This window comes from Neomonachus schauinslandi, chromosome 16, assembly GCF_002201575.2.
Source record: "Neomonachus schauinslandi chromosome 16, ASM220157v2, whole genome shotgun sequence".
Lineage (NCBI taxonomy): Eukaryota > Metazoa > Chordata > Mammalia > Carnivora > Phocidae > Neomonachus > Neomonachus schauinslandi.
Window position 1 is genome coordinate 31,157,285 of NC_058418.1, and position 25,674 is coordinate 31,182,958.

The 25,674-nt window shown below is 41.3% G+C and overlaps 1 protein-coding gene across 3 annotated transcripts in view; it reads left to right on the forward strand.

Moving 5' to 3' along the window:
- The window catches only part of LPCAT2 (lysophosphatidylcholine acyltransferase 2), a 66,542-nt gene that overhangs the window by 18,548 nt on the left and 22,320 nt on the right, over positions 1-25,674 (forward strand). For all 3 annotated transcript variants that reach the window (XM_044922187.1, XM_044922188.1, XM_044922189.1), the window contains exons 6-11: positions 1,122-1,180; positions 2,409-2,443; positions 5,990-6,044; positions 15,696-15,778; positions 17,926-18,051; positions 20,098-20,251. In XM_044922187.1, the coding sequence (XP_044778122.1) occupies positions 1,122-1,180; positions 2,409-2,443; positions 5,990-6,044; positions 15,696-15,778; positions 17,926-18,051; positions 20,098-20,251 (512 nt within the window). The remainder of the gene's footprint in view (positions 1-1,121; positions 1,181-2,408; positions 2,444-5,989; positions 6,045-15,695; positions 15,779-17,925; positions 18,052-20,097; positions 20,252-25,674) is intronic.

The following is a 25,674-nucleotide window of genomic DNA, read 5'->3' on the forward strand; positions in this document are numbered from 1 at the left end:
TCAAATGATTTGTTATTAATACACAAAACAACTTATTAGTTTGTCCTGGGCATTTCTTTCCCAATAGAAAGTTTTTAATATTGTGAATCCACAGAACTCACTCCTTTACTTTCTGTTTTGGTATCATAACCCCTTCTTCCTTGGATTATCGTGTATATGCGCTCGTGTGTGTGGGCGCGCACATGCGTGTTTGTGTGTACATGTGACCCATTTGATAGTGTATCCGGTTGTGTGCACACACGCACACACAGAAACCACTAGCAGATTTGTCTCTTCCTCCAAGGATACCCTCACAAACACCCTAGTTCCTGCATTATCCAATAGAAAACTATTTTAGTGATCATTATAATGCCTTCAGATGCCTTCTGTGCTTCACTCCTTTTTTTTAATATTATAAAGTCACTAATTTCATAGTAATGTGTAATTTCATACATAATTTCCTAGTAACTGGTAATGCTTTAACATGTTTTTGTATTGGCTGCTAGAATGCTCAGAGCCAAAGTTAGAACTCTCTTCTAGCAAGTGGGGGTAGTCCTTGCTCCAAGTATTCGCTTTTATTTATTTTATTTATTTTTATTTTTTTAAAGATTTTATTTATTTATTTGACAGAGAGAGACACAGTGAGAGAGGGAACACAAGCAGGGGGAGCGGGAGAGGGAGAAGCAGGCTTCCCGCCGAGCAGGGAGCCCGATGCGGGGCTCGATCCCAGGACCCCGGGATCATGACCTGAGCCGAAGGCAGACGCTTAACGACTGAACCACCCAGGCGCCCCTCGCTTTTATTTAGATTTTGTTCTCCTCAGTTTCTCTTGGTTTTGACTTTGTTATCACTTTTTTTTAAAACCCTTTTGAATAATGCGTATTTGGAAAATGAAAACACGTGGAGATGTAAATAAATATTTTCAGCGACTTGGGCATAACATTTAATATTTTGGTTTCATAATTCTGAATTTTAGAACTCTCTCATTTTGGTGAGCACTAGGGATTTACGGACAATTAGCAAATAGTTTATGTGTACTCTTAAACCAGTAAGGATAGGTATACCATTTATTATTAATTTTCTTCATTGTAAACCTTATAGTCATATAAGGAAGATGCTATAATATTTCACTGTGGTTATAGGAGCCTTCATTCCTGGAGTTCCGGTGCAGCCAATCCTCCTCAGATACCCAAACAAGCTGGTAAGCATAGTGTTTTACTGTGGGAAAAATCTCAGACATTCCAAACAGCACAGATTCTCTAGCACCCCTTTTAAACTTTGAATGAAGCACTGAATAGACACATGGTGGAAGAACATGGGCAGACCCCATACCCCTTGCCACATGGAGCGTTTAGAAGTTTGCAAGATAGGCACGTACTTGTGGACACCGATATTATATTTTGTCTCTGCTGTTATTAAGCTCCAAGAAGGCATTTCCTTAGCTTCTACTCTATTGTCACAGTAATGGTACCAGGGTCTTAGACTGCGTAGCAGAAAACTTGCGTAAAGTGATTTTCACTAAGCCCACAAGGAGACTTTTCCTGATTCAGCGGTTATTACTGGAAGGATAACTGGTGTAGCAGGATAAATTTGGGATTGCCTTGGTGTTTCATTCCTGGCTCAGTACTTACTAGCTGTGTAACTCTTAGCAAGTAACTTAAATAAGAAGATAGATAGGAAAAGAATCTGTTATCCTATAGAAAGTGCCCAGTTGGCTTAGGAAACAGTCTCTCTGCTCCAGCCAGGTACAACATTGTCCTCTGGATATGGATGGTGCCACCATTTTCCTATAAAGAAAGGTATTTTGGAATCTGTTTTGGTTCTGAGAGGAACTTTCTCTATTAGAGACTTTACATAAAAAATCAGGCTGTAATTAATTATCTATGTTATTTAAGGTAAAGAGTTCTTGCTCAATTCAGCTTTTCTTTCAGTAGCTGGCTTCTCAACTTTCAACATCTGGAGTTAAAAAAAATTAAAATCCATCAAAATTTACTTATTATACTTCTGCCTATTTGGCATTTTCTCAAATTCTTTCACTATGTACTATTTTAATCTTTTCTTCCAAATACCCATCCCCCTCTTTTTGAGAAAAGATATATTCTGGGGTTTGTAAGCAAATTAATTACCCAGATATGTCCATATTAGGAGAAAAATAGCTAAGCATGCACATAGCTTTATTAAAAATTAAGAGCAACTTAATTCCATAAAAAGATAGGTGGTTACATATGGAAAACAGATTTTTGCTGCATAGATATATAATTCAAGAATTCATAGAGCAATTCACTGCTGATAATAGGCTCATTTTACTTTTCAACATACTGCTTTTAATTCAGAAGGAAAGTATACGACTACCAATATTAAAATAAGGTTTGGGTTTTATTTGGCATTTTTTCACTGAACTAACAGTCTAAATACTTCTCTTATTGTAGGATACCGTGACTTGGACGTGGCAAGGATATACATTGTAAGTCGCTTCTCTCTATTATTGGTTTATTTAAATTTTATTCAAGAGAAGAAAAAAGAGATCATGTATTCCTTCTTTTTTTAAGAAAAAATAAGCCTTGTTTTTTTTAAAGATTTCTTTTTTTTTTAAGATTTTATTTATTTATTTATTTATTTATTTAAGAAAGACTGTGTGCAAGAGGGGGGAGGAAGAGGGACAAGTACACTCTGCCTGCTGAGCCAGAGCCTGAGCCCAACACAGGGCTTGATCTCACAACCCTGAGATCAGGACCTGAGCTGAAATCAAGAGCCAGACGCCCAACTGACTGAGCCACCCAGCCGCCCCTAAGAGTAAAGATTTCTAATCAGATCCTGAAATCTTGTCACTGAGAAGTCTCTGTAGAGAGCATCACTGTCTTGTCCATTAGTCCCTGGCCCCTCCCATGCGCAGAATTCCAGCTGTCTGCCATGTTCTTAGGGTCTCAAGCGTGTATCTACCAATTCTTAAGAACCAGTCCAGTGACCTGGTTTGCATCCTACTTAGCTTTAATCTTGTAGTTTTATTTCCACTGCAGACAGCATATTAGCTGGTGTCTCCATTGTTGTTTTACTATATCAGTTTAAGCAGTCCAGAGCCATTGCGTCATATGGCCTGAAATAGCAGTGATGTGTCTGATCTGAGCTGAGAAAATAGCTAAGCTTTCAGTTCCATTCTTGGACTTTAAAATCATAGGGATCAGCAGTTTCTATAAACATTTAAGAGAGGAGAAGAATACAGCTCACCAGTAAACAAGCTGAAGTGAAACAGGCCTTTAGAAAGAACAGAACATGTAGAATCTTACTTTCCCTCAAGACCTTTTGTCGAGTTCTCCCTGGATAAGTCTGAGCTGGTTTATACTGCAATGAGAGCCATGTATAAAATGCCTGGATTTGAGGGCTTTGCCCGGGGGCTTACCCAGCAATGCCTTTTAATACCGAACATAGAGAGTTCACATAACATTGTTGATGCATGGACAACCACTTGGACATATGTAAAGGGGAATCATCATTTGCCTTCAGGTACCTTGTGAGTTCCTTAGATCATCCAAACAACATATGAAAGTCTGATGTTTTTATACTACATACCGATTTTTTCCATTTTGTGTGTGTGAATTGCATTGAAATAATAAATTTAAATCAGAGTAGGTAACTGATGGGCCAGTTACATGTGTTAGTGTTTATTAACATGTGAGACACGTATGTTCCTATTATGCTTCGGTCCCTCATAGTTGAAGTTAAGTAAACGACGCTCAAAATACCATCAATTGCAAAGGATATTTAGGCGTTATGTGATCTTTAGCTCTTCAGGAAATCGGTTTATTCATTTGTCTAGAATACATGTTTCATGTCACTGTTGATCTCGAGTTCCTGGTTTTTGGCTTTTTATACAAGGGCAAGTGAGGAGAAACAAATCGTATGAGAGCATTTTAGAAAAGGGAGTGCCTAAAAACTGGGTGCAGAACATCATTGTGTGTCTTGAGGTGTGTCATCCTCAGGGTCTTTACAATTTAAGTTCCTTACAGCGACAGTGACTGCAGGTTCCCTGTGTGGTCAGTGTGTGGTCAGTGTGCCTTGTGTAACTTGCGTGGCAGTGCAGGTGGGCATGAAGGTCAAGTACAGGAAGGCTTTCCTGGAAGGGGGATCAGGATAGAAAATGGAACGGTTGGGTTAATCTTGCCATCTAACCTGGGACATGTGTGATAAAGGGAAAAAGAAAATAGGAGAGGGAATTCAGAAAAGAGAGGGAAAACATTTTTCCAGAGGTAAAGATTTTTTAGGACCGATAAACACAAAATCCTCAAAAGGCACAATTATGTTTTGTCGAGGTGCCACATTGCACTTGCCTATGGTGACTCTCATTTCCACTTTTATCTTCCGATGGGCTTCATGGTGTATTTAGCACTGTGATGTTACTTTTAAGTCCGTTTTCTCAATTGCCTTCGCTCTAAGGGTGAGTCTAGACTGAGATTTTAAGGAAGAGAGTCTATACTAAGGCAGATAGCCTAAGGGAGAAGGTTAATAAACTTAGGGAGTACACTTATAGAAGGGGCAGCTATGGAAAAATCTGTTTTGTGTGGGTCCGAGAAGTGTTGTTTGGTTTGGGTGTATGTAGACAACACAGTTTTAATGAGATCTTATGCCTGGCTCCTTCCTTCCCTCCTCCATCCCTCCCCACCATCCCTCCCACCCTGCCTCTCTCCCTTCCTCCCTCTCCTCCTTCCTTGCTTCCTGTCTTTCTGTTTTTGTCTTTCTTTCTTTCTTTCTTACAGCATTCAGAATTTTCAGAACAGATTTATCTATTTGAGTCACTGAATTCCAAAGCTTAATTTAAATAAATCAAGAACAGTTTATTTTGTGGTAAATAATATGGATTGATTTTATTTGCTTGGGGTTGAAAGTAAAAGATTATTTTCCTCTCAGATGGAAAATTTGAGAACTGATACTTAACATTCACAATTTATAATTATATATGGAATTGGTACATCTACCTAAATCCCTTCTTTGTTTAAATTTCCAAATTTCTTTTGTAAAGTAAGTCCTTTAAGTAATTTTTTATAGATAAATCATATTTTAGTTTCTTTTTTTTTTTTAGCGAGAGAGAGAGAGCACAAGAGGAGGGGAGGGGCAGAGGGAGAGGGACAGACAGAATCTCAAACAGACTCGCCACTGAGTACAGAGCCTGACACGGGGCTCAGTGTCACGACCCTGAGATCATGACCTGAACCAAAATCAAGAGTCAGATGCTTCACCAACTGAGTCATCCAGGTGCCCCAATTTTAGTTTCTCAATAGCAAAAACAGGTTGGTTGTTTTCTTAAACATGTAGATTAATCCACTCTGCCAGAATTCTGGGTCATCTGTCTAAATGAGGTGAAATAAAAATCCCATTGACATCCTATCCAGAGAGTCTAAATATGTATTAGAAAGCCATACATAGAAACAACTATTCTCAAAAATTTTCTTTGAAGAGTTTGGCTATAATCATTTTAAAGCCTTTGTCCTTTGTCCAGCTTTACAATGAAAGAAAATTTCTCCATAACTTAAACATTTATTATTAATTGGGACAGTTACGATAAAGTTTCTGCTCTTAGGGAAAGACCTGCTGATTTCTTTTCTTTTTCTTTGTTTCATATCAGGAAAGAGTTTAGAAACGTAATGTTCTACTCAGGAGTTGTCCTATAAACACCCTTATGTGCCTTAACCTGTGGCCTCGATAGTTTCTCTAGGGACTTAGGCCTACAAGCCTGAGTTGTCAAGGAGACTTCAAATTTGGGGTTTAGCATGCTGAGCTGCCGCTCTGACTCACAAGTGCATATTTGATATTGCATTTGGTGATTTAACGTTTGAATAGCATGAATACTTGTTCAAGCCCAAGGAATGTTACAGCAGCAGGGTGACATTTATAAATGCAGAATATATATGAAGTGTGACGTAGCAGTGCTTGTGTATAAAGAAAGGATCGTTGAAGAATAATATTAGGTGTTACTTGTATTACCACATAAAGATGGCCTGCTCTTTTTTCTCTTCAGCATTCAGCTTTGTATGCTTACTTTCTGCCAGCCCTTCACGAAGGTGGAAGTTGAGGTAAGTCATTCAACATGTAGCCTTGGAACTGGAGATTTGGCCTTCCCTTTTATTTCGAACTTCTAATCTAGAGAGCCCAGCTGTACAAAGGTTGGAAGTTAAATCCACCCTCTTTAAACTAAGCCCTGGTCTTTTACAAACTGCCCACCTGGCTCTCAGATCCAGCCCTTAGAATCTTACCAGGAAGTACCACTAACTTCCTGGAACTTCCATATCATAGCCGTCCCTGGCTGACTAGAGTTGCATAACTGCATAACTACTTTCAATGCTGACCTCCGCCCAGTGGGATGGTAGGCTTCACTTCCTCACAAAAGGAGCTACAGTAGCTGATGGAGGCCTAGAGTTCCTGGAAGAGTACGTTCTGTAAAGTGGAGAGGCACAGAGCGTCAGAAGCCCTCACGGAAGGCTTGAGGAAATCCTAGCTGGGAGGCCATTCATATCATCGTTCATGGGGCAGTCTTTCAGCTTGAGTCGCGGTGGCAGGCAGGGAGTGAGGGAGTAATTTGATCTTTCTGAAAATCCTGACCAGATTTTCAAGACTCTGAAGTTTGGTTCTAGAACGGGTCTTAGGTTTTAGGGGTGACGTGAAATGGACCCCTAAATGCAGAATTGAGTTGGTTTTAATCATACTCTCAGGTAGCCTCTGAAGAGAGGGTCAGAATAGTGAGGCAGGCCCTTGATTTCATTTTCCAGTTGCATCCAAAGGTTATGTAATGAGAACTTGAAGTTTGCATATGTAATTCAGAGTCCTGAGTGGGGGCCCGTGCTCCAAGTGACAGGACATGGAATTTAAGTCACAAGAATACTGTCTTTTACTTTGTTTTATAGCTTAGTCATTTAGCCATGTAGAGGGTGTCAGCAATACCAAATGGCATAGGAGGGCAAATTATATTTCAAAATGAGTTTAACTTTGGTTGAAATTTTTGAGACTTGCAGGTTGCCTGCCTGCCAGGAAAAGATCTGTTTATTTATATGCCACATTTCCCCACATTTAAAACTAGCTCGGTAGCTCTCAGTATGACCAAAAAAAACACTAGTTCTTGAAATATACATAGATGTTTCTAGAGAAAAACACTAATCTGTGCCCTAATAATTAGTTTAAGAAGTACCAAGGTAAACAAAATGAATACGATTTCTTTCCTCAAGACCTGTCAGTGCCTTTGAGATGGTTTGACCACAATACCCCCTTTTCTCTGGATACCTCCTGAAACTGATGTTCCATAGGATACATTTTGGGGAACCCTGTCAGGAAGAAATTTTATATTATTTCTAAGTACTCCAAGCAGGCTCTTCCTTCTTTAATAGCTGTTGAGATAAACTAGCCCTGTGTTCTTTATCTAAAAACAAAACAAAACAAAACAAAACAACAGGAAAACTCATACTTAAAACAGCCACACTGTCTTCTGTGCAAATTTGGAAGATATTGTGTATACAGTGTATATGCTTCCCCTTCCCATTTACCCTCCCCAGCTAAAACAAGATCTAGCAACAGATGTGGAAATACACATAGAACTGTACTTCTTTTGTCTACATGTGTCAGTGGTCAAACTGTTACAACAGAGGTAGGCAAAGTCCTCTTTTTTGCGCTGAACATTATTACATTATTACCACATTTCCCTTCTGTGTCATGGCTGGCCTGCCTGCCTACCTTCCTATTTTTCTTTCCTTTTTTCTTTCTTTCCTTCTTTCCTTCTTTCTTTCTTTCTTTCTCTCTCTCTCTCTTTCTTTCTTTCTTTGTTTCTTTCTTTCTCTCTTTCCGATTACAATATTTGTTTTCTCCAGCCAGTTCTTAGACCTGTCTGGATAATATTTCCTGGCAAAGAATATACCCTTTGATAACTTCACAAACAAAATGGCTGCCAACCTGTCTAAAATAGCAGAACCGGTGAGATTCAATGTATTAGAATTGCCATCCATGGCAAGAGGATGGGGATGTGTGGCCTTCAAGTTTCATCTTCGTAGTTGAATTATATTTCTCTTAGATTTATGGTGCTACCTTTCACTCAGGGCACTCCTCACTACTTTATGACTTTTGAATATTTTAATTCCCCCAGGTTGGGTGCAACTGAAAACTGTATCCCACTGCTTGTCTGGTGCTAGGTATATCCACACCCCAGCTCAAGACTCTCAAGAGCTGGGCATTGCATCCAGGCTTTTGTACCACATCCAAGGAGGCCCGGCTTGAGCTGTCACACGTGTAGCTTACCTGGAAGGCTCACTGCACTTGGTTGCACCAACGTCAGGTGACTTAGTTACTCAGAAGCACCCTCCCAGCCCACTACCACCTCCATGTTCTTTAAAACTGTTGGAAATCGGGGGCACCTGGGTGACTCATTTGATTAAGCCTCTGACTCTTGATCTCAGCTCAGGTCATGAGTTCAAGCCCCACGTTGGGCTCCACACTGGATGCGGAGCCTACTTTAAAAAAAAAAAAAAAAACTGATGGAAATCCTAGTTATTATTTTTTCACACATGTTTTAGAACTATTAATTAGGCAAGCCTAACTGAAGATATATCATTCAAGAATATGGTCTTAGTTTTGTGGTTTCTAAAATGAACTTTGAGTGCATGATTTGGTGTCCTTTTAGGCACTCTGCCCTGGTGAGTCACGGGACATCCCAGGATGTGGAAGGCCTTATTCTTTCATCTTTTACAAGTCATCCCTCACTGATAATGACTTTCCAACTCCATTGTTACCAGAATCATTGGATAGCTAAAATCTAAGGAGTGTAATATTGAAGGGTGTTTTTCTTGTCTCCTCTCCCCACTCCCTCTCTGCTTCCTCGACAGAGACTTTTTTTTGAAAAGGTCATTATTTTCTTGACTCGTGAATCTTAAAAATATAATCAGTTCCAAACCGCGTGCCCTCTGTAATTGGTCTTCCAGCATCCGTGAACAATGAGGCCATGTATGTCCACAGGTCTACTGAAATTTATTCTCTGGATCACAGTGGCCTAGTGGGTGTGTTTAAAGTGTCTTTTAGTGGTTACTTTTATTGGCCAGCTACTTCACAAGTATGCCTTTATAAGAAGATGGCTTAGGGGCATAAGGAAGAAGATAGCTAGTAGGAAACATCCCAAAATGTGACATAAATCAACAGCCTGCTAGTTGTATCTCATGAGAGAGAATCCACACAAAGCTAGACTATCAGGCATTATGTGGGCAGCAACTGGTTTATGAATGAAAGCAGGGCATTCACAGTGACCATCAGTCTGTTTCCTCCTTCATAGGCTATATCTCCATTTGTCCACAGAGCCACCCATTATAATACAGACACATGATTGTCTGTAGGCATACAGACATATTTTGTTTTAGTAAAATTCCTTTGTAAAGCTTAAAAGGAGCTTCTAGTGGAGAGCATTAGACCTACAATACTTTATGGGGGGCAATCCATTGCTATAAGTAGTAGAAAGGGATTGTTTTTTGTTTTTTGTTTTAAGATTTTATTTATTTATTTGACAGAGAGAGACACAGAGAGAGAGGGAACACAAGCAGGGGGAGTGGGAGAGGGAGAAGCAGGCTTCCCGCTGAGCAGGGAGCCCGATGCGGGGCTTGGTCCCAGGATCCCGGGATCATGACCTGAGCCTAAGGCAGACACTTAATGACTGAGCAACCCAGGCACCCCAAAAGGGACTGTTTTTCATTAAAAAAAAATTCCAATTTAAGAAAGGATTGTAATAATGAGTGTTATGATCAATACCTGTAGTTAGATAACAACTTTTTAAATCTCTAAAGAATTCATTACTCAGGGAAGGTTCAAATATATTTATATAGTTTCCTTAAATATCCAGACACACTCAAATGATTTATAGTTTTGAATCTAAAATGAATGGGCCTTTTAGAAAACCTCTATCACATAAATACACACACATAAACACACACACAAAAAAAAAACCCATATATGTACTTGTTCTAACAAAACTAATTTCTTCTGGAACTTGGTAGAATTCTGAAATTTCTAAGTAGTAGCAGAGAAATGGAGTGTTATATCTATTTTTATTTTTTTAGACAGAAAGAGTGCATGATCGGGGTGGGGGGAGATGGGCAGAGGGAGACTCAAGCAGACTCCACGCTGAGCATGGAGCCAGATGCCGGGCTTGATCTCACAACCCTGAGATCATGACCTGAGCCAAAATCAAGAGTTGGACGCTTAATCGACTGAGCCACCCACGTGCCCCGAGAAATGGAGTGTTATTAAAAAGAGTATTAGCTGGGGTTTTATTCTACTTCTGCTACTCCTGATCTGTATGTGCTTGAGTGAATGACTTAAGCATCCCCTAGCCTGTGTTCTTACTGGGAAAATGGGGATAATAATACCTCTTTTATAGGGTGGTTAGCATTTAATAAGGTGACTTAAGTGGCAGCATATGGTAGGTGTTCAGTAAGCATGCACTTACCGTCTAAATTGTTCCATTCTTTTGGGAAGAAGGCAGCAAATGTTAGTTCATAAATACCTTCCTTCGTTCACATTTGCTCTTTTTGAAGCCTTCACAGAAGAATCTTGGGACGAACCAGAACTGCATATCTGTTGAGATTGACTCATCAAAATCCTTTTCTGTTCCTTGGAAAAAGAAAAGGCTGTTGGTAGTATCATCACTCATCAGTCTTTCTCCTTTTTTACAAGCATTTATTTAGTAGAAAGGAATGTGCTCGATGTGGTCAAGAAATAATGAATAAAGCAGTTTTACTGGTCCCGAGTGTTCATGTGAAGGATTGGCTCTGGATAGCGGATGGACTTCAAAATAGGCTGAAGAATTCTGACTTTATCTTGTGCGTAGCCTACAGCCCAAGAGATGGTGGGGCACTGTGGGACCAGAAGGGCAAAGGGGGTGTTCCTATGGGAAACACATCCGTTAGCCGCCCCCTTATATGGGGCAGGACGGTGCGGAGCCTGCAGGCAGAGGACCAGAGCACAGTCAAGGGAGGAGGGCAAGGGTACTGGGAGCCTGTCTCAGGAGCAATGGAAAAGAATTAGAGAAATGCACATAGGCTTTTGTGGGGAAGGAGAGCCTTCCCTCTACCCACCTAGGTTCCATAGCTGGATCTGTGAAATAATCTCACCAGGGGCAGATTCATAGGAGAAAAGGTATACAGATTTATTGATTTTTAATATGTGCACAAGGGCGTCACAGGGAATAAAAAATGAATACCCCCAAAAAGTGGTGAGAAAGGAGAGGGAGGGTGTAGGCCACTCAGGGGAGAGTCAGTGATCTTTAGGAACAACAAATGGGCCCTGGGAAGAATAGATCGGAAGCTATGACAACACGTGATGAAGTTTGTCTGGGTGTGATGTCAACCTCCAGTCGCATCTCCTGTGATAAGAGTCCATCTTCCCTGTTTGATGAAACTCCCCAGGAGGGAATTTATGACAACTGAGTTCCATTTTTTTTTTTTTAAGATTTTATTTATTAGTTGAGAGAGAGAGAGAGCACAAGCTGGGGGAGAAGCAGAGGCAGAGGGAGAAGCAGACTCCCCACTGAGCAGGGAGCCCCATGTGGGACTCGATCCCAGGACCCTGGGATCATGACCTGAGCCGAAGGCAGATGCTTAACCGACTGAGCCACCCAGGTGCCCGACAACTGAGTTCCTTTTGGAGGAGTTGACTTTAGGCACATAAGGGAAGTTCAGAGAAAGCCTCTCCCTGCATTTGCCATTTTTCAAGTGCCTTTAGCTCAAAATAATCAATGTACCGAAGTGGTACATTATGGGGTAGCATGTCCTGAACTCCTCCACTGTCTTCTTTCTAAAGTTGAATGTGAAGTGCCATTGAGGGGAAAGGTGAATCGCAACCTGATAAGCATAGACTATGTCTGAAACATTAAAATATGATGGCGGCAGGTCCAAAAGGCATACCCCAAGCAGCAGTGAGATTCAGGTTAAGTCACTTGATCCTCACCTGTCACAGAGACATTAAGGAAACAGACTCAGGATTAAGATCCCGTCTGGGGGCACACTTGCATGATTGAAAGGATAAAAGAAGACCTTCAGCAAAACAAACAGAACTACCTTTGTATCTGGAGGCAGTATGGTCACCTTGGGAAAATAACATAATTTTCAAGCAGCCGTGAGGACCCTGTGGAACTTAACATGAATTTGTAGTAGATTCTACCCATGAGACTGTGGACCTTTCTTTTAGCATCCCTCAGTGGACAGGGATGGGAAGGCAGGAGCAGGAGAGTTGATCATGGGTTGGCGCCATGGGTGTGGCAGAAGGGGGAGATTCTAGGTGACAGAAGGTCCACATGGATGTGTCTGACTCCTGAAGTCCAGTGAAGACAGGCAGCCAGCTGTTGCCAGGAGGGAGTGGAGGAAGAGAGACGAGCATGTCCTGAGAGTGACCAGCAGGTTCTCACAGCTGTGACGGACCGGGTTAGAGAAGTAAACAAGAACTCCTCAGAGGAGATGAGCATCATTGTCATTGTTATTGTCACCGAGGCCAAGGCACAGGTAAAAACTTCTGTGGCCAGATGAAGAGATCAACATGTCAGATGAGCCATCTGTGTGGATACTCAGGATAATGAGAGAAGAGGAAGGTGGAAAGGAAAACTGGGGGTCCTGAAGTCACTAGCTGTGTGTTAGGGGACAGTCGTAGACAATGGCAATCGTGTTTACCTGTCTTCGGCCAATTTGCCTTCCCAAATAGAGGATATGCTTTTGCTGTGAGCCTTGAATGACCACATATGAAATAGAAATGTGATAAAGAGGGCAAGGTCTGCCCCGAGGAGAAGTGAGTTTTTATGAGAATTTCCATTGTATTGCTTCTCAGGAGGCATGGGGAGCCTCCAAGGCCCGTGAGGGTCAAATCTGGGCTTTTAATTATTTTGTACTCTCAGTGGAATTTTCTTCATTGAGAATAAAATGTCATGCCCATATGAGAGTTATTAAAAATCATTTTATGGAAAATACTACCTGCACTAAAAGGAATTAAACCCACAGTTCATTGTATTATGTTTGGTTAACAGTGTAGCAGCAATTTATTTTTCAGGGTTTTCTGGATGTGCTTTTATAACCTACAAATTAAGTGTTGTTACAAACGATCATGTGGCTTTTTTTAAAAAATGAAGAATCGTATGGCAATTTAAAACTTTATCGTTTTATTTTGTTAGAGACTTTACGAACATTGATTTTAACATGAAATTTTCTTCCTTGGATTTCATACGAAGCAAATATAAGGATGAAAATCTAGAACAGGTTGGAGGGAATTTTGAGAAATATTTATTTGCAAAGATCCATTGTTGCTCTTGATAGATAAGTGATGTGGGGACCTCTGGTGGCTTAGTTTATTTTTCCATCTTGAAGAATAACTTGATACTACGTGGAAAGCTAGACGTAAAATTCCAGTTGGAGAGAGCGTTAGGTCATTGAGCCGAACTTTTTCATTCGACAAGAGTGACCTCAGTGATTCAGACCTGATTCAGACCTGACCCCATCAGAGCTGAATAACTTTTTCAGGATCTCACAGCAGAGCCTAGGCCCCAACCAGGCCGAGTGCTCTTTCTGCAGCCTGCCCCTGCTCCCCTGGGAGAGAAGGTTAATGACGGTGCATGTCACACAGCGCGCTCTCCCATGATTCGTGTCCATGTTATCCTAAAATGCCATTTGCATCCATGCTGTCCTCTGCGCCCTCACTCCCTCTCTTTGCTGTCTTACCTTCTCTCACAGAGTGATTGCACTAACCTCCCGGGCTTCTCCCTGCTCTTAGCCTTTTCCTCTTTGGCTCAGCCATTCCCTACCACCGAGGTTTCTGCTCAAAACCTTGGACTTGGTCACCACACTCCCTTGCTCAAACTTCATCTCCAAATTGCCCTTGCCCAAAGGCGATTTAACAGGATTAACGAGATTTGAAAAGAGGTCCACGTGAGTCCAAAAGTGGTGTTATTCGTACAAATCTTTCTTTTTCTTTCAAACTGTGGTCCTGCCACTGGGGTGTGGCCGTGGCTATATTGTTTAGCCTCTTCAAGCTCCTTTCTCCACCCACCAAATGGAAATGGTAGAGCTGGCCTCGAGGAATTGTTGAGAGTTCACCTTATAAAGTACCCAGCACACAGTAGGTGCCTAATGGATGGCAGCTCTTATTGGTGGACTTGACTCATCTGTCATAATTTTTACCCCACTGCATGGAGGGCCCCTTGACAAGAGGGAGAGGGAGGTGGAAAGGAAAACTGGGGGTCCTGCAGGGGTTTCCTTGTCATGTCTTCAGGGTTTCGTGCTATGCTTGGCCTCCAGTAGGTACCTAAGCAATATTTGTTGAATGTAAGTGGGCCATGAAAACTTGAGCAAGTCATTTAATCTTTGTGAACCCCAATCCTAATGACAAAAATCGGGAGGATTGGCGAAATGAAATAATGCATATAAAGCACCTAGCATGGTGCCTGGTTCGTAGTTAGAATTCAATGAATAGTAGCTATTGGTGAGATCACGTTTATCCTCAAAAAGCCAAGATCAAGTATTAGCTCTTCTGTAAAGCCTCTTTGGCTGCTTTTCCCTGCCCCCCTGGCCAGATTAATAATTTCTTATCCCTCGCTCTCATACTTCAGGAAGGATGGTTTAGTGGGGAAAACAAGGGTTTTAGGATCTGACAGAACTTGGGCTGAGTCCTGGCCGTGTGACCTGTATAACTCTAAACTAACTTAATGAAGCTTTTAAGGCCTGTCATTGAGGGTAATGACACTTAGCACATGCTGTGTTGGTCTATCCTATAAAAATATGAATCTTTTTTGGGGCAGGAAGAGTCCTGTTAATCTTGCGTGGGATATGGTAGGTGCTCAAAAACGATGTAATGACTTAAATATAGCACCAAAATCTCATTAATGTTCGAAAACTGTAAATAAAACAAGGCACCACTGAATACCAAGTAGAGAAAAATAAAATAAAATTTAAGATGATAAAGCAAAACAACAGTGTTCGGCAAAAGCTAGACAGCCAATACTAAGGGTTAGAAGAAAGCAGAAGAGGGCGCCTGGGTGGCTCAGTTGGTTAAGCGACTGCCTTCGGCTCAGGTCATGATCCTGGAGTCCCGGGATCGAGTCCCGCATCGGGCTCCCTGCTCGTCAGGGAGTCTGCTTCTCCCTCTGACCCTACCCCCTCTTGTGCTCTCTGTCTCACTCTCTCTCTCAAATAAATAAAATAAAATCTTTAAAATAAAAAAAAAGAAAGAAGAAATAACAAAACGTGACATTTGAACAAATGATAAAATACGGCTGACACAAGAGTGGGTAGAGAAGATAAACCATAAGAGATAAGCTACTACCAATACTAACATTTTCACACAAAGTGCTAGAAGCAGTAGGAAATGCAGCGTGGAGGAGAAGATCTTCACACCTCCAGCTTTACAACTTCCAGAATTCCAGGCCCTGGCTCAGTTCATCCTCATCACAACCAGGGAAGTGGGTGATCATTGCCCTCTTGTCAGAGTCCAGGCTGCAGTGAAGAAAACTTTAGGGACATCCTCATGAACACACAGAAAGGCCCAGGGCTTGGCTGCAGATCCCCTGAGTCCAAGCAGTGTTCTTTCCACGATAGCATATAACCTTTGTGCTGGAAAGGCGGTGGGGGATTTAATATAATGATAGATAGGTTATAAATTAATATATGTAACATGTAACGTCTTAGGCCCAGCAGTTGTGATGGAAAGGTATGTCTGTCTTTCAGTTTATGCCTGTTCAGAAACCAAATGATGAAGAAAAAAGCGACCCTGTCCTTTTTGCTGGTAGAGTCCGGAATTTGATGGCAGAGTAAGTGTCTGTATGTGATCCCAATCAGTAAATAGTTTTTAAATGATGGGTCAACGGCATGTCGCATAGTTTTAGGATTTGGGTGTTTTGTTTTATTTTGTTTGGTTTCATCCTTAGGGCCTCATTCCCTAACTCATTTTGGTAAGTAAAATAATGTGCCTGGGAAGGTGGTCAGTAAGACAATCTATAAATATTTTCCCCAGATGCAACCCCAAACTAATGGAAATGGGGTTTTGCCGGAAGCAGAGCAGGGAGGCTTCAGTAAGCAGGAGAGACCAGCCCATGACTTCCAGAGGGTAGGTTCTCCTCAGCTGGTCTGTCACTGACACAGAGCCTTGTGTCCGGGCCATTCGGGGCTCGCCTTTCGTGCCCCAGCCTCCACGGAGCTGCCAATGTCAGCTGATTCAAAGGCATTAATGATTATAGCCACACAAAGGAGAAAGTTTGCAAGGGAAGGCAATAGATGCACAGAAAAGGGGGGAAGTCACCCCCATTAAGGGATGGCTAGAAATTTAAGATTTGTAAATTGTAAACAGAAAGCAAATATTTTCCTGCTCTTAAAGGAGTTTTAACTGGCCATGACTCTGATTAGATAAATCACCTCTCGTCCTATAATGAACAAATGTTTGTGATACTGTCCTACCACCCAGGCAGCCCTAGAGCCTTCCCAGTGTGCACCCCACGCCAGGCACCACCCCCTCTGTCATTCCCGTAGTAAGCTTGGCGTTGATAGGCCAGCAATATGTATTCCTAGTAAAAATTCAAATGAGAAATCTGAATCTAGCTTCATAGCTGCTTTTGGTATTATAAGCAAGACTATATATACTTAGATTCATATTTCACAGCAGAATAACTTTATTTTCACAACAGCATAAGTGTTCAAATGCTCAAAAAAGTTTCTACTATGTGTACTTACATGTACACTACTATGTGTACTTGATTTTCCCATTTACTCGGGTTATCTAACATAATCCTCATAGCAATTCTTGGAGCCAAGCCAGGAAAGTGAGATTCAGAGAGAGAGATGGTTTGCCCAAGATCATAGCAGATAGTGAGGGTCTGGGCTGGGACTCAAATCCACATTTCCTGTGACCCAAGCCCAAGCTCTTAACAGGCATCTCTACTGTCTAGAATTATAAATTATAAATTCCTGAAATATTTAAAATTTTTATTTTCCCAAATAAAAATACTCTTACACCAAAGTATTTATTAATCAAAAACAGCCTAGTTGTAGATAGAAAAAATATTTTATTCTTATTGCATCTGTTGAAAATGTAATGTTCTTAGCAGTGATTCAACAAAATCAAATACAGTTGAAGACAGAACTTTATGATTCTCACTGAATAACTGTGAATAAAAGTTTTGTGAAGAGGAACCTTCAAGAAATTATTTTATGTACCGCGCAGGCTTTTTTCTCAGCACTCAGTGTCTTTTGAAGTTGTTATTAATATCTATTTTTTTCAGCTCTAGTCCGTTATTAGACCTCTGAGCAGGTGGGATCTCGTAGGGGTCATGCGCTCCTTTGAGGATGGAGGACGTTTAGGTTTGGAAGAAATAATGAGCTCATTCTCCATTCTCTTTCGTATTTTCAGAAGACTGTTAGGTAGCAAGAAGTGATGTCTAGTTTTGAGAGATGAAAAACGCAGATGGCAAGCGATTTGGCTAGATTGTCCCCTTACACTATATACAGAGGCCATTTATCTGTGTAAATGGCACTTCACGGGCCTTTTTAGTTTATTTTCACAATAAAGAACACTGTGCAGTAGGTAATTATTCCTGTGTACAGATGACAAAAGTGAAGCTTAGGTTAAGAGCCAAAAGGTCCACAGCTGGTAAGACACTCCACTGGGATGAAACTCAAGGCTTCTTGCTTTCCCCGGATACTGAAGTCTGCTAGTATCACGGTCACAGTTAAAACACCAAACAAAATGACCAGCTGACCGAAGCATGCAGATTCGGCCACAGGAAGTCTGTGCAGAAGAGAAATATGTCTCTTTGGCAATAATAAGCCAAAGCTACTGGTTTGAAATGTAGTAAATACTTTCCCATTTACTGTTGTTTGTTGACCAGTTCAGGGCTGATGAAAAAAAAATCATTACCTTTAAAGAAAAAAAAATTGAATTTGGTTGCTTTTAAATGCCTTTTAGAGCTTTGGGAATCCCCATAACAGATCATACCTATGAAGACTGCAGATTAATGATTTCAGCAGGACAGCTAACATTGCCTATGGAAGCTGGGTTGGTGGAATTTACCAAAATTAGCCGGAAATTGAAGTAAGTATATTTTTAAATTGCTACACTTTCTCATCGGAGGGGGACATGAACCATGAGAGATGGTGGACTCTGAAAAACAAACTGAGGGTTCTAGAGGGGAGGGGGGTGGGAGGATGGGTTAGCCTGGTGGTGGGTATTAAAGAGGGCACATTCTGCATGGAGCACTGGGTGTTATACGCAAACAATGAATCATGGAGCACTACATCAAAAACGAATGATGTAATGTATGGTGATTAACATAACAATAAAAAATTTAAAAATAATTGCTACACTTTCATAAGGGTGTCCCCCAGAGATCTGACATCTTGTATGTTTCTTTTCTCTGGTTTCATTAATGCCCAACTCTAGAACCCACATGGTGTTTATTAAGGAGGCCAGGGCTGTGAATGCATCTCCTATTTAGTTCACCTAGTTGTGTTTTTTCAAGAATGGTTAACTTGGAAGTATGCGTATTGATCACAGGAGGAGCCCGAGAAATAGTCAATGTGGAGCAGCACAGATCTGCCTCTCTCAGAAGTGTCTCAGAGCAGTCGGTCTGTCCTGCTGCCCTCTTGCTAGGAAGATGACATAATTAGATGGTACTGCCATGTGGGGGTCAGACCTTCTCGTGTGAAATCTGAATTGACATGTAGAGAAGCAATTCTGACTACCACTGAATTTTAAATACTTACCCTAGATCTCCTTTCTCTTTAGGGTACATAATTTTTTTAGGGCAAAACCCCCGCTTTGTGCTTTTATGAACAACCCCTTAGAACCATCTGCTGTGAAAGGTATCACCCCCGATTCCCTTCTTATTACCGTTCATTCTGTTTTCAGCCCCATTGGGGATTTGCAGAATATATTGATTCAGTAGCCTTTGGCATCCTCCCAAGGAGAGAGCTGCAGAACTAGTTATGTATTAAAGGTCAATATTTGAAGGTAATATTTTGATAACTGATAGTGCAAATATGATTCATATCTTCTAAGTAACAAACATGTTTTAATATTATATTCACAATATTCATATAAATTTGAAAAGTTTAGATAGTTACTGAAATTGGATACAGAAGAAAGCAGTATGTGTTAGGTCACCTGTTTAATTGGACATTCAAAGACAGGATGTGATGCGGGCTATGGTACATTTTCTGGTGTTTTGGTGTTTTAACGTTTCATAACTAATATTGGAGGAAGTGTGTATTGTCTAATGAATCTCCCTATCACAACATTTTGTACAATGTGAGTTCATCATCAGCCTGGAAACTCTGTTGAAAGCAAGAATTGCGTATTTTTTTTTAACAACCCAGTAAGTACTATTGACTTACTAAGTAATATTTAGATTAACATATGATTTCTTATTTTCTTTTTTTTTAAAGATTTTATTTATTTATTTGACAGAGAGAGAGAGAGCTAGAGGGGGAACACAAGCAGGGCGGGTAGGAGAGGGAGAAGCAGACTCCCCACCGAGCAGGGATCCCGATGCGGGGCTCGATCCCAGGACGCTGGGATCATGACCTGAGCCGAAGGCAGATGCTTAACGACTGAGCCACCCAGGCGCCCCTTATTTTCTTTTCATGAGTCATTTCTTATTTTGTCACATTGCTCCTCTTCTCAGTTACTTTTCTCTTCCTCAGGTATTTGGGAAAATTACAGTCTTTTTTTTTTTTTTTTAAAGATTTTATTTATTTATTTGACAGAGAGAGACACAGCGAGAGAGGGAACACAAGCAGGGGGAGTGGGAGAGGGAGAAGCAGGCTTCCCGCAGAGCAGGGAGCCCGATGTGGGGCTCGATCCCGGGATCCTGGGATCATGACCTGAGCCGAAGGCAGACACTCAACGACTGAGCCACCCAGGTGCCCCGGGAAAATTACAGTCTTATTAATATCCTTCAAAAAAGTCAGAAGCCTGTGTACACATTCCATAAGTACTCTAAAATACCCATTTTATTCTTATTTTCAGATGTAACACTTAAAATATTGTTCCCTCAGACAAATGAATAAAACACCGTTCACAAAATGTCCATGTGGATTGTAAAGGGCTGACAACACGTATTTATGTTTCTTTGTTTAGGTTAGACTGGGATGGTATTCGTAAGCAGTTGGATGAATACGCAATAATTGCAAGCTCTTCAAAAGGAGGGAGAATCGGAATTGAAGAATTTGCGGAGTATTTGAAGCTGCCTGTTTCAGATGTCCTGAGACAACTCTTCGCACTCTTTGACAGGGTACGTTAAAACGTCATCTCTAGCACGCAAACATCTTTACTCTGCTGGTCTCCACGGAGCATAAATCAGTATGGCATTAGAAGAGTTGGCAGGTGACTATTAGCGGAAGCAAGACCAAGCCCAGGTTTAATTTCATGATCTGGTTTTTCCCCTGTAGTAGTAGTAGTAGTAATATAATTGTGTGTGTGTGTGTGTGTGTGTGTTGCAACAATTATGATGGTATCGAGTTATTTTAAATACCAGGTCAGAAATAAATATTGCAACCATAAAACCATGTTTGTTATATAGAATTGGAAAGGCTTCTGTAACTGGCAAGAACTTAAATCTTTATGTCAAAATTCATTCATTGATGACAGGGGTGGTACTATTCTATCCTGAAGGCTTCTGGACTTCCCCCAAAATATGTGAGGACAAAGTAGATTTTATTTTCAAGTAACCTTTTATGACAAGGTTTCAGTTAAAGCTTGACTGTTCGCCATTTATGAATATGTAAGTACAGGCAGATAACTGAACTGTCAGAAAGTTTCCTTAGGAAAAATGTATCAAGATTTCAAGTTCTTGATTTTTAATGTGGTGGGTTTTTTTTACATATAAAATTGACAGTAAAGTTTACTCTTTCGGTGACAGTTTTACGAGTGTTCATAAATGCACTGAAGCATGTAAATACCACTCCATTCAAGATACAAAACAGTTGCAAAAAAGCATCCCGTGTAGCCATCCCTTTGTAGTCAAATCCTTGCCCTACCCTTAACCCCCAGCAACCACTCCCTCTCTAGCTTTGCCTTTTCTAGATGCCATCTAAATGAAATCAGATAGTGTATATCTTCCTGAGTTTGGCTTCTTTCACTTGGCATAATGCATCTGAGATTCGGCCATGTTGTTGCACGTATCAATAATGTGTTCCCTTTTCTTGCTGAGTGGCATTCCATTGTATGGACACCCCATTCTTGGTGTATCCAGTCTCTAGTTGAGGAGCATTTTGGTTTGTTTCCAATTTGGGGCAACGACGAATACAAACTATGAATATTCCTGTATAGATTTTTGTGTAAATCTAGGCTTTCGTTTCACTGGGGTACAGACTTAGGATTGTGATCTTGTTATTGTCTTATCTGAGAGTGACTTTATTTTGCATTCATTCCTAAAGGATATATTTGTTGTGAATAGAATTGACTTGAGAGTTCTTCCCTTTCAACAGTTCAGTGATGGTGTCCTACGGCCTCAGGTCCTCCGTGATTATCCTGCCTTACTGATTGTTTTTTAGTTTTGGCTCTCTTCACCAATCCTCCTGCTTCGGCATTTTGTCCAGAGGTGGTTGCCTTTTGTATTTTGATTAGCGTTTTTAATTGTAATCGGAAGGAGAGATGGGCTGGGCTTTTTCCATCCTGGCTGGCTCCAGAAGTCCCGGTTCTCTATGGACCGCTGGGAAAAGATATTTTGCAAAGAAATTATAGCTTGATGACAGACACCAGGACAGGGCTTCTTTTTCTCCTTACCCAGAGCACACTCACGATCCTAATGACTCATTCTGTGACCTCTAAGATGAACCATCCTGCCACCTGATGAAGTGAAGCCATCTTCTTCTCTCTGTAGTGCCCAGTCCCCTGTTCTTGGCTGGCTTGCAGCACTCAGATCACCTTCCCTTGTCCATGAAATAATCATGTACCACTGCAGTCGTACTACTAGAAAGTGTAATGAAGATTTAGGAGAAAGGAGAAGTAAATTATTGGCTATAACCACACAAGTTGGGAAAATAGAAGCACTTCTTACTTGTACTGTACTACCAGTCTCTCTGTGAGCTTTATGCTGTCGCATCTTCCCTTCTTGGCTCTAGAAGCCAGGCAAGTAATTTTAAATGAAGATTCTATAAATACGAACTTGGTGACAGGAAGGAATATGGCAGGGATAGACAAATAAGGACAGGAGGTGGGGGAAATGGGACATGAAACAGGAACCGAGGAGGAAACTTAGAGCATCTTAGACTTTGGGCTCATCAGGATTTTCCATCAACATTAGAAATACTATCTATGGAGGTTGCCCTCCCTTTTCAGGTGTCAAAGTGTCATCGCTAGCAATTCCAGGAATGTTAGGACACCCGTTCTGTCTATTGGTGACTGATGACCCCCGTCGTTTCTCTAGCACTCTTAAGGATGGGAAGATTTGGAAGCGGGGAAGGGAGAGTACAAGGATTAAAATCACCCCCAGTTAGCCGGGTTGACTCACTCTGAACTAGAGGATACAGCGAGCCTCGGCAGCCAAGTTGGCCAATCACATTTCCGCATGGACGGCTTCCATTGGCTCACACATCACTTACAACCATGAGTGTTTGTCACTTCTTTGTAGAGTGTGACTTGGCTTTCACTCGAGACCATGAGATGGTCTTTCCAGCACTTTTCTTTTGATCCCCAACATACTGGAAGGTAGAGAAAATAGCCCGGAGAATTAGGGACTAACGCAGAGGACCTTCCTTTCTCTCCTTCTTTCCTTTCTCCTTCCTTTCTTTTTCCCTCTTTCCTCCTTCTGTCTTTGTCTGTCTTTCTCTCCTTTTTCGTCTCCAATGTATCTGCATGTCTGCGCCTGTGAAGATTTGCTTTGTTTTGAGAAGGCGAATTATGCAGTTGTTGCCACGCCCCAGGCACATACCCACTTAACTCCCAGGCTAGGCTTGTTTTCTCAGTCTCTTTAAGTCATTTAGCTGGGGAATGTTCCATGGGAAACACAAGAAGTTCAGTAATGCCACAGTTTGTTTCTCTCGGAGTAGCTTATCTTGCTCAACTCAATGCTTAATGAGGGGTCGGGGAGGAAGGGTGAGAACGAGAAAGGGCGGGGTGTTCCTGTGGCTCTTCCAGCAGCTGTAAATTTTTGCAGCGCAGACAGTTGTCCTCAGCCTCTCTGTGTTCCCCCAAGTCTAATGAGGCTGTGTCGGGATTTGGGGGATGGGGAAAACACCTGAAGATCTCTCCACATTCCCTTACTCTTTCTTCCCATGTACATTCTTGGCTGGTCTATAAAGACTTCGTAATGGTCTTGGCTCAGTTTGTCCCTAAAAAATACACTGTCTCCTCAGCTTCTGCTGACAACCTGACATGTCCCTTCAGACTCTCGGCGGATCTAGTGACAAGTAAGATCTGACAGAAACATGGCGTCCAACATCCAAAACATGGCGTAGTTCACTAGTTTAGGATCATTTCTTTGGAGAGGTCTTATCTCTCTGAAAAAGAAAAAGGAACTTTTTCATCTTTGCATTGAATTTAGCTTCTTTATTTTTTACGAATGTATCTTGAACTCTCCGCGTCGGACGAGTTTGGATTGGTCAGATGTCCAGACGAGTCAGAGTTGAAGGCTGAGACAATAGTTTAAAACAGTGGTGTCTTGACATTTTTTATATTATTAATTCAGTTTTAAATACTAGATTTTTTGCCAGCACTCCAGAAGGGATTGAAGTATCCTTAATGGGATTAAGAAACAACGCTGTCTAAACCAAAGTCATTATAACACAGTCATTTTTACAGTTCTAACCATGTCTCAGAATGTCCGTAAACAGCACGCCTATTCATTGTGCCCTCGCTCAGCGCCGTGTTCCTGAGCAGAGCCGCATGCTGCCCCACCAGCAGTCTCTGATGTACCTCTAAGACAGAGTCCTCAAATATTTCAGGACGCAGCTCACTCCTGTTGCTGGCTGGACTAGGCACCACGTTATCTGCCTCTTGCCCCTTACTGGTGGCAAGTCCCATCACTTCTAAATGCATCTCCTGATAGACTCAGCTTAATATTTCATCAACGCCCATCCCCACCACAGTATGCATAGGCACTGGTGGCCAAGCCATATTTCAGGAGTCAGCAGACTTTTTCTGTAAAGAGCCAGATAGTAAATATTTTTTACTTCGCAGCACGATTGGTCCCAAACTTTCAGGGCAGCTTGTACAACCAAAGACAAAAGTTCATCTTATCCCACACAGAAAGATTTCTCTGTTTACCCGCAGTCACCTAAGCCATGAAAGTGCCCTGTCCCGACTCTCAGCATGAGCAGAAAATCTGCACGCTCTAGCACCCTACCTTCTCCAACAGGAAGGGGCAAGCAAAGATGCTTGTTATTGTTGGCACTCAGGATTTAAAGCTGGAACGAATACCAAGAACCAGGCAGACAGGAAAGAACTCAGGATAAAGAGACGCATTCATTCCACATAATGTGAAACAGTAATAAAAGATCTACAGAAGTTTACAATAGCCGAAAATGCTGGATTGTCAAAGTGCTAAAGTACACACACACTTTTCCTGCCTAATAGTTAAACAAAGGATGTGGTAAATGCCAGAAGAACTAAGTACCCGTTGGAAGGCTGAAAGGGGGAAAATCATGACAGTTTTCAAAATTATTTCACATAATGGAAAGAATAACCACCTATCTAAATTTTATCAGGTGATGGTCTGTTTTGCAATGTTATTGATAAAAAAGGCAATGAGCTCGTGCTAAACTATAGATAGCTGAGGAGTTAGAAACCAGTCTCTCTCATTTGTAAAGACAAATAGTATATCACTAGTAGGACCGAGGCAGGGCATCAGCAAGAGGCAAACAGAGCAGACAAGAATAAAGATTCAGAGGATCGCTTTTGAATCAGATGTGGGGTATCCTACAGATTAACAGTGGTCACTCTAAGGACTGACTGCAGTCCATCTGTCAGTCCTTAAACCAGCTTTCTATCTACAGTGGCAGAGGTGAACACTAACCAACAGTGAAGTCTTCTATCCTTTAAATTTCCAGTTCAGGTTTGATTTGTAATATTGTATTTCGTAGTTCATGTGAAAAGAACTGTTGATTGCAATCTCAGTTAATCAGGATTTGTTATGTGAAATCTATCCAGAACTTATATGAGGCAATTAACAGAAAAAGGCTATAACCTTCACTCTATGCCGTCATACAAGTTGTCCTAAATGTTTGGTGGTCCTATGTGTCTGACCATTTCCCTGTCCATGTCTCAGGCTGGCTTAGCTCCTCCATTCAATACATTACAGTATTTTCTCTCTCCGAGTGTTGTTACATTAGAAATCTCCACTTAAGGGTGAGAATTATACGCTTTGTTTTTGGCTCCTCCATGCAGGTATACCTAGGAGATGCTTAGAAGGAACAGAAAGGAGGCTGCATGAGTTAAAGCTTAACTTTTTTTTTTTTTATAAGCACAAGTGAGCAATCACTGGCCTCCTCCATGAGCATAAGGAAGTAAAGAACAGAGCTTTGTAAAGAGCAAATTGTGTCAGACAATTTAATTTCCTCCTATGACAGAGTGACGGTCCAAGATGATAAAGAAGAAGAAATAGATATTATCTATATGGGCTCTAGAAAGGCTTTTGATTTCATCCAACATGACATCCTCATCAATAAATTAGGAAGGTCTGGTCCAGATCATGGCGCAGTTGGGTGAAAGCCCCCC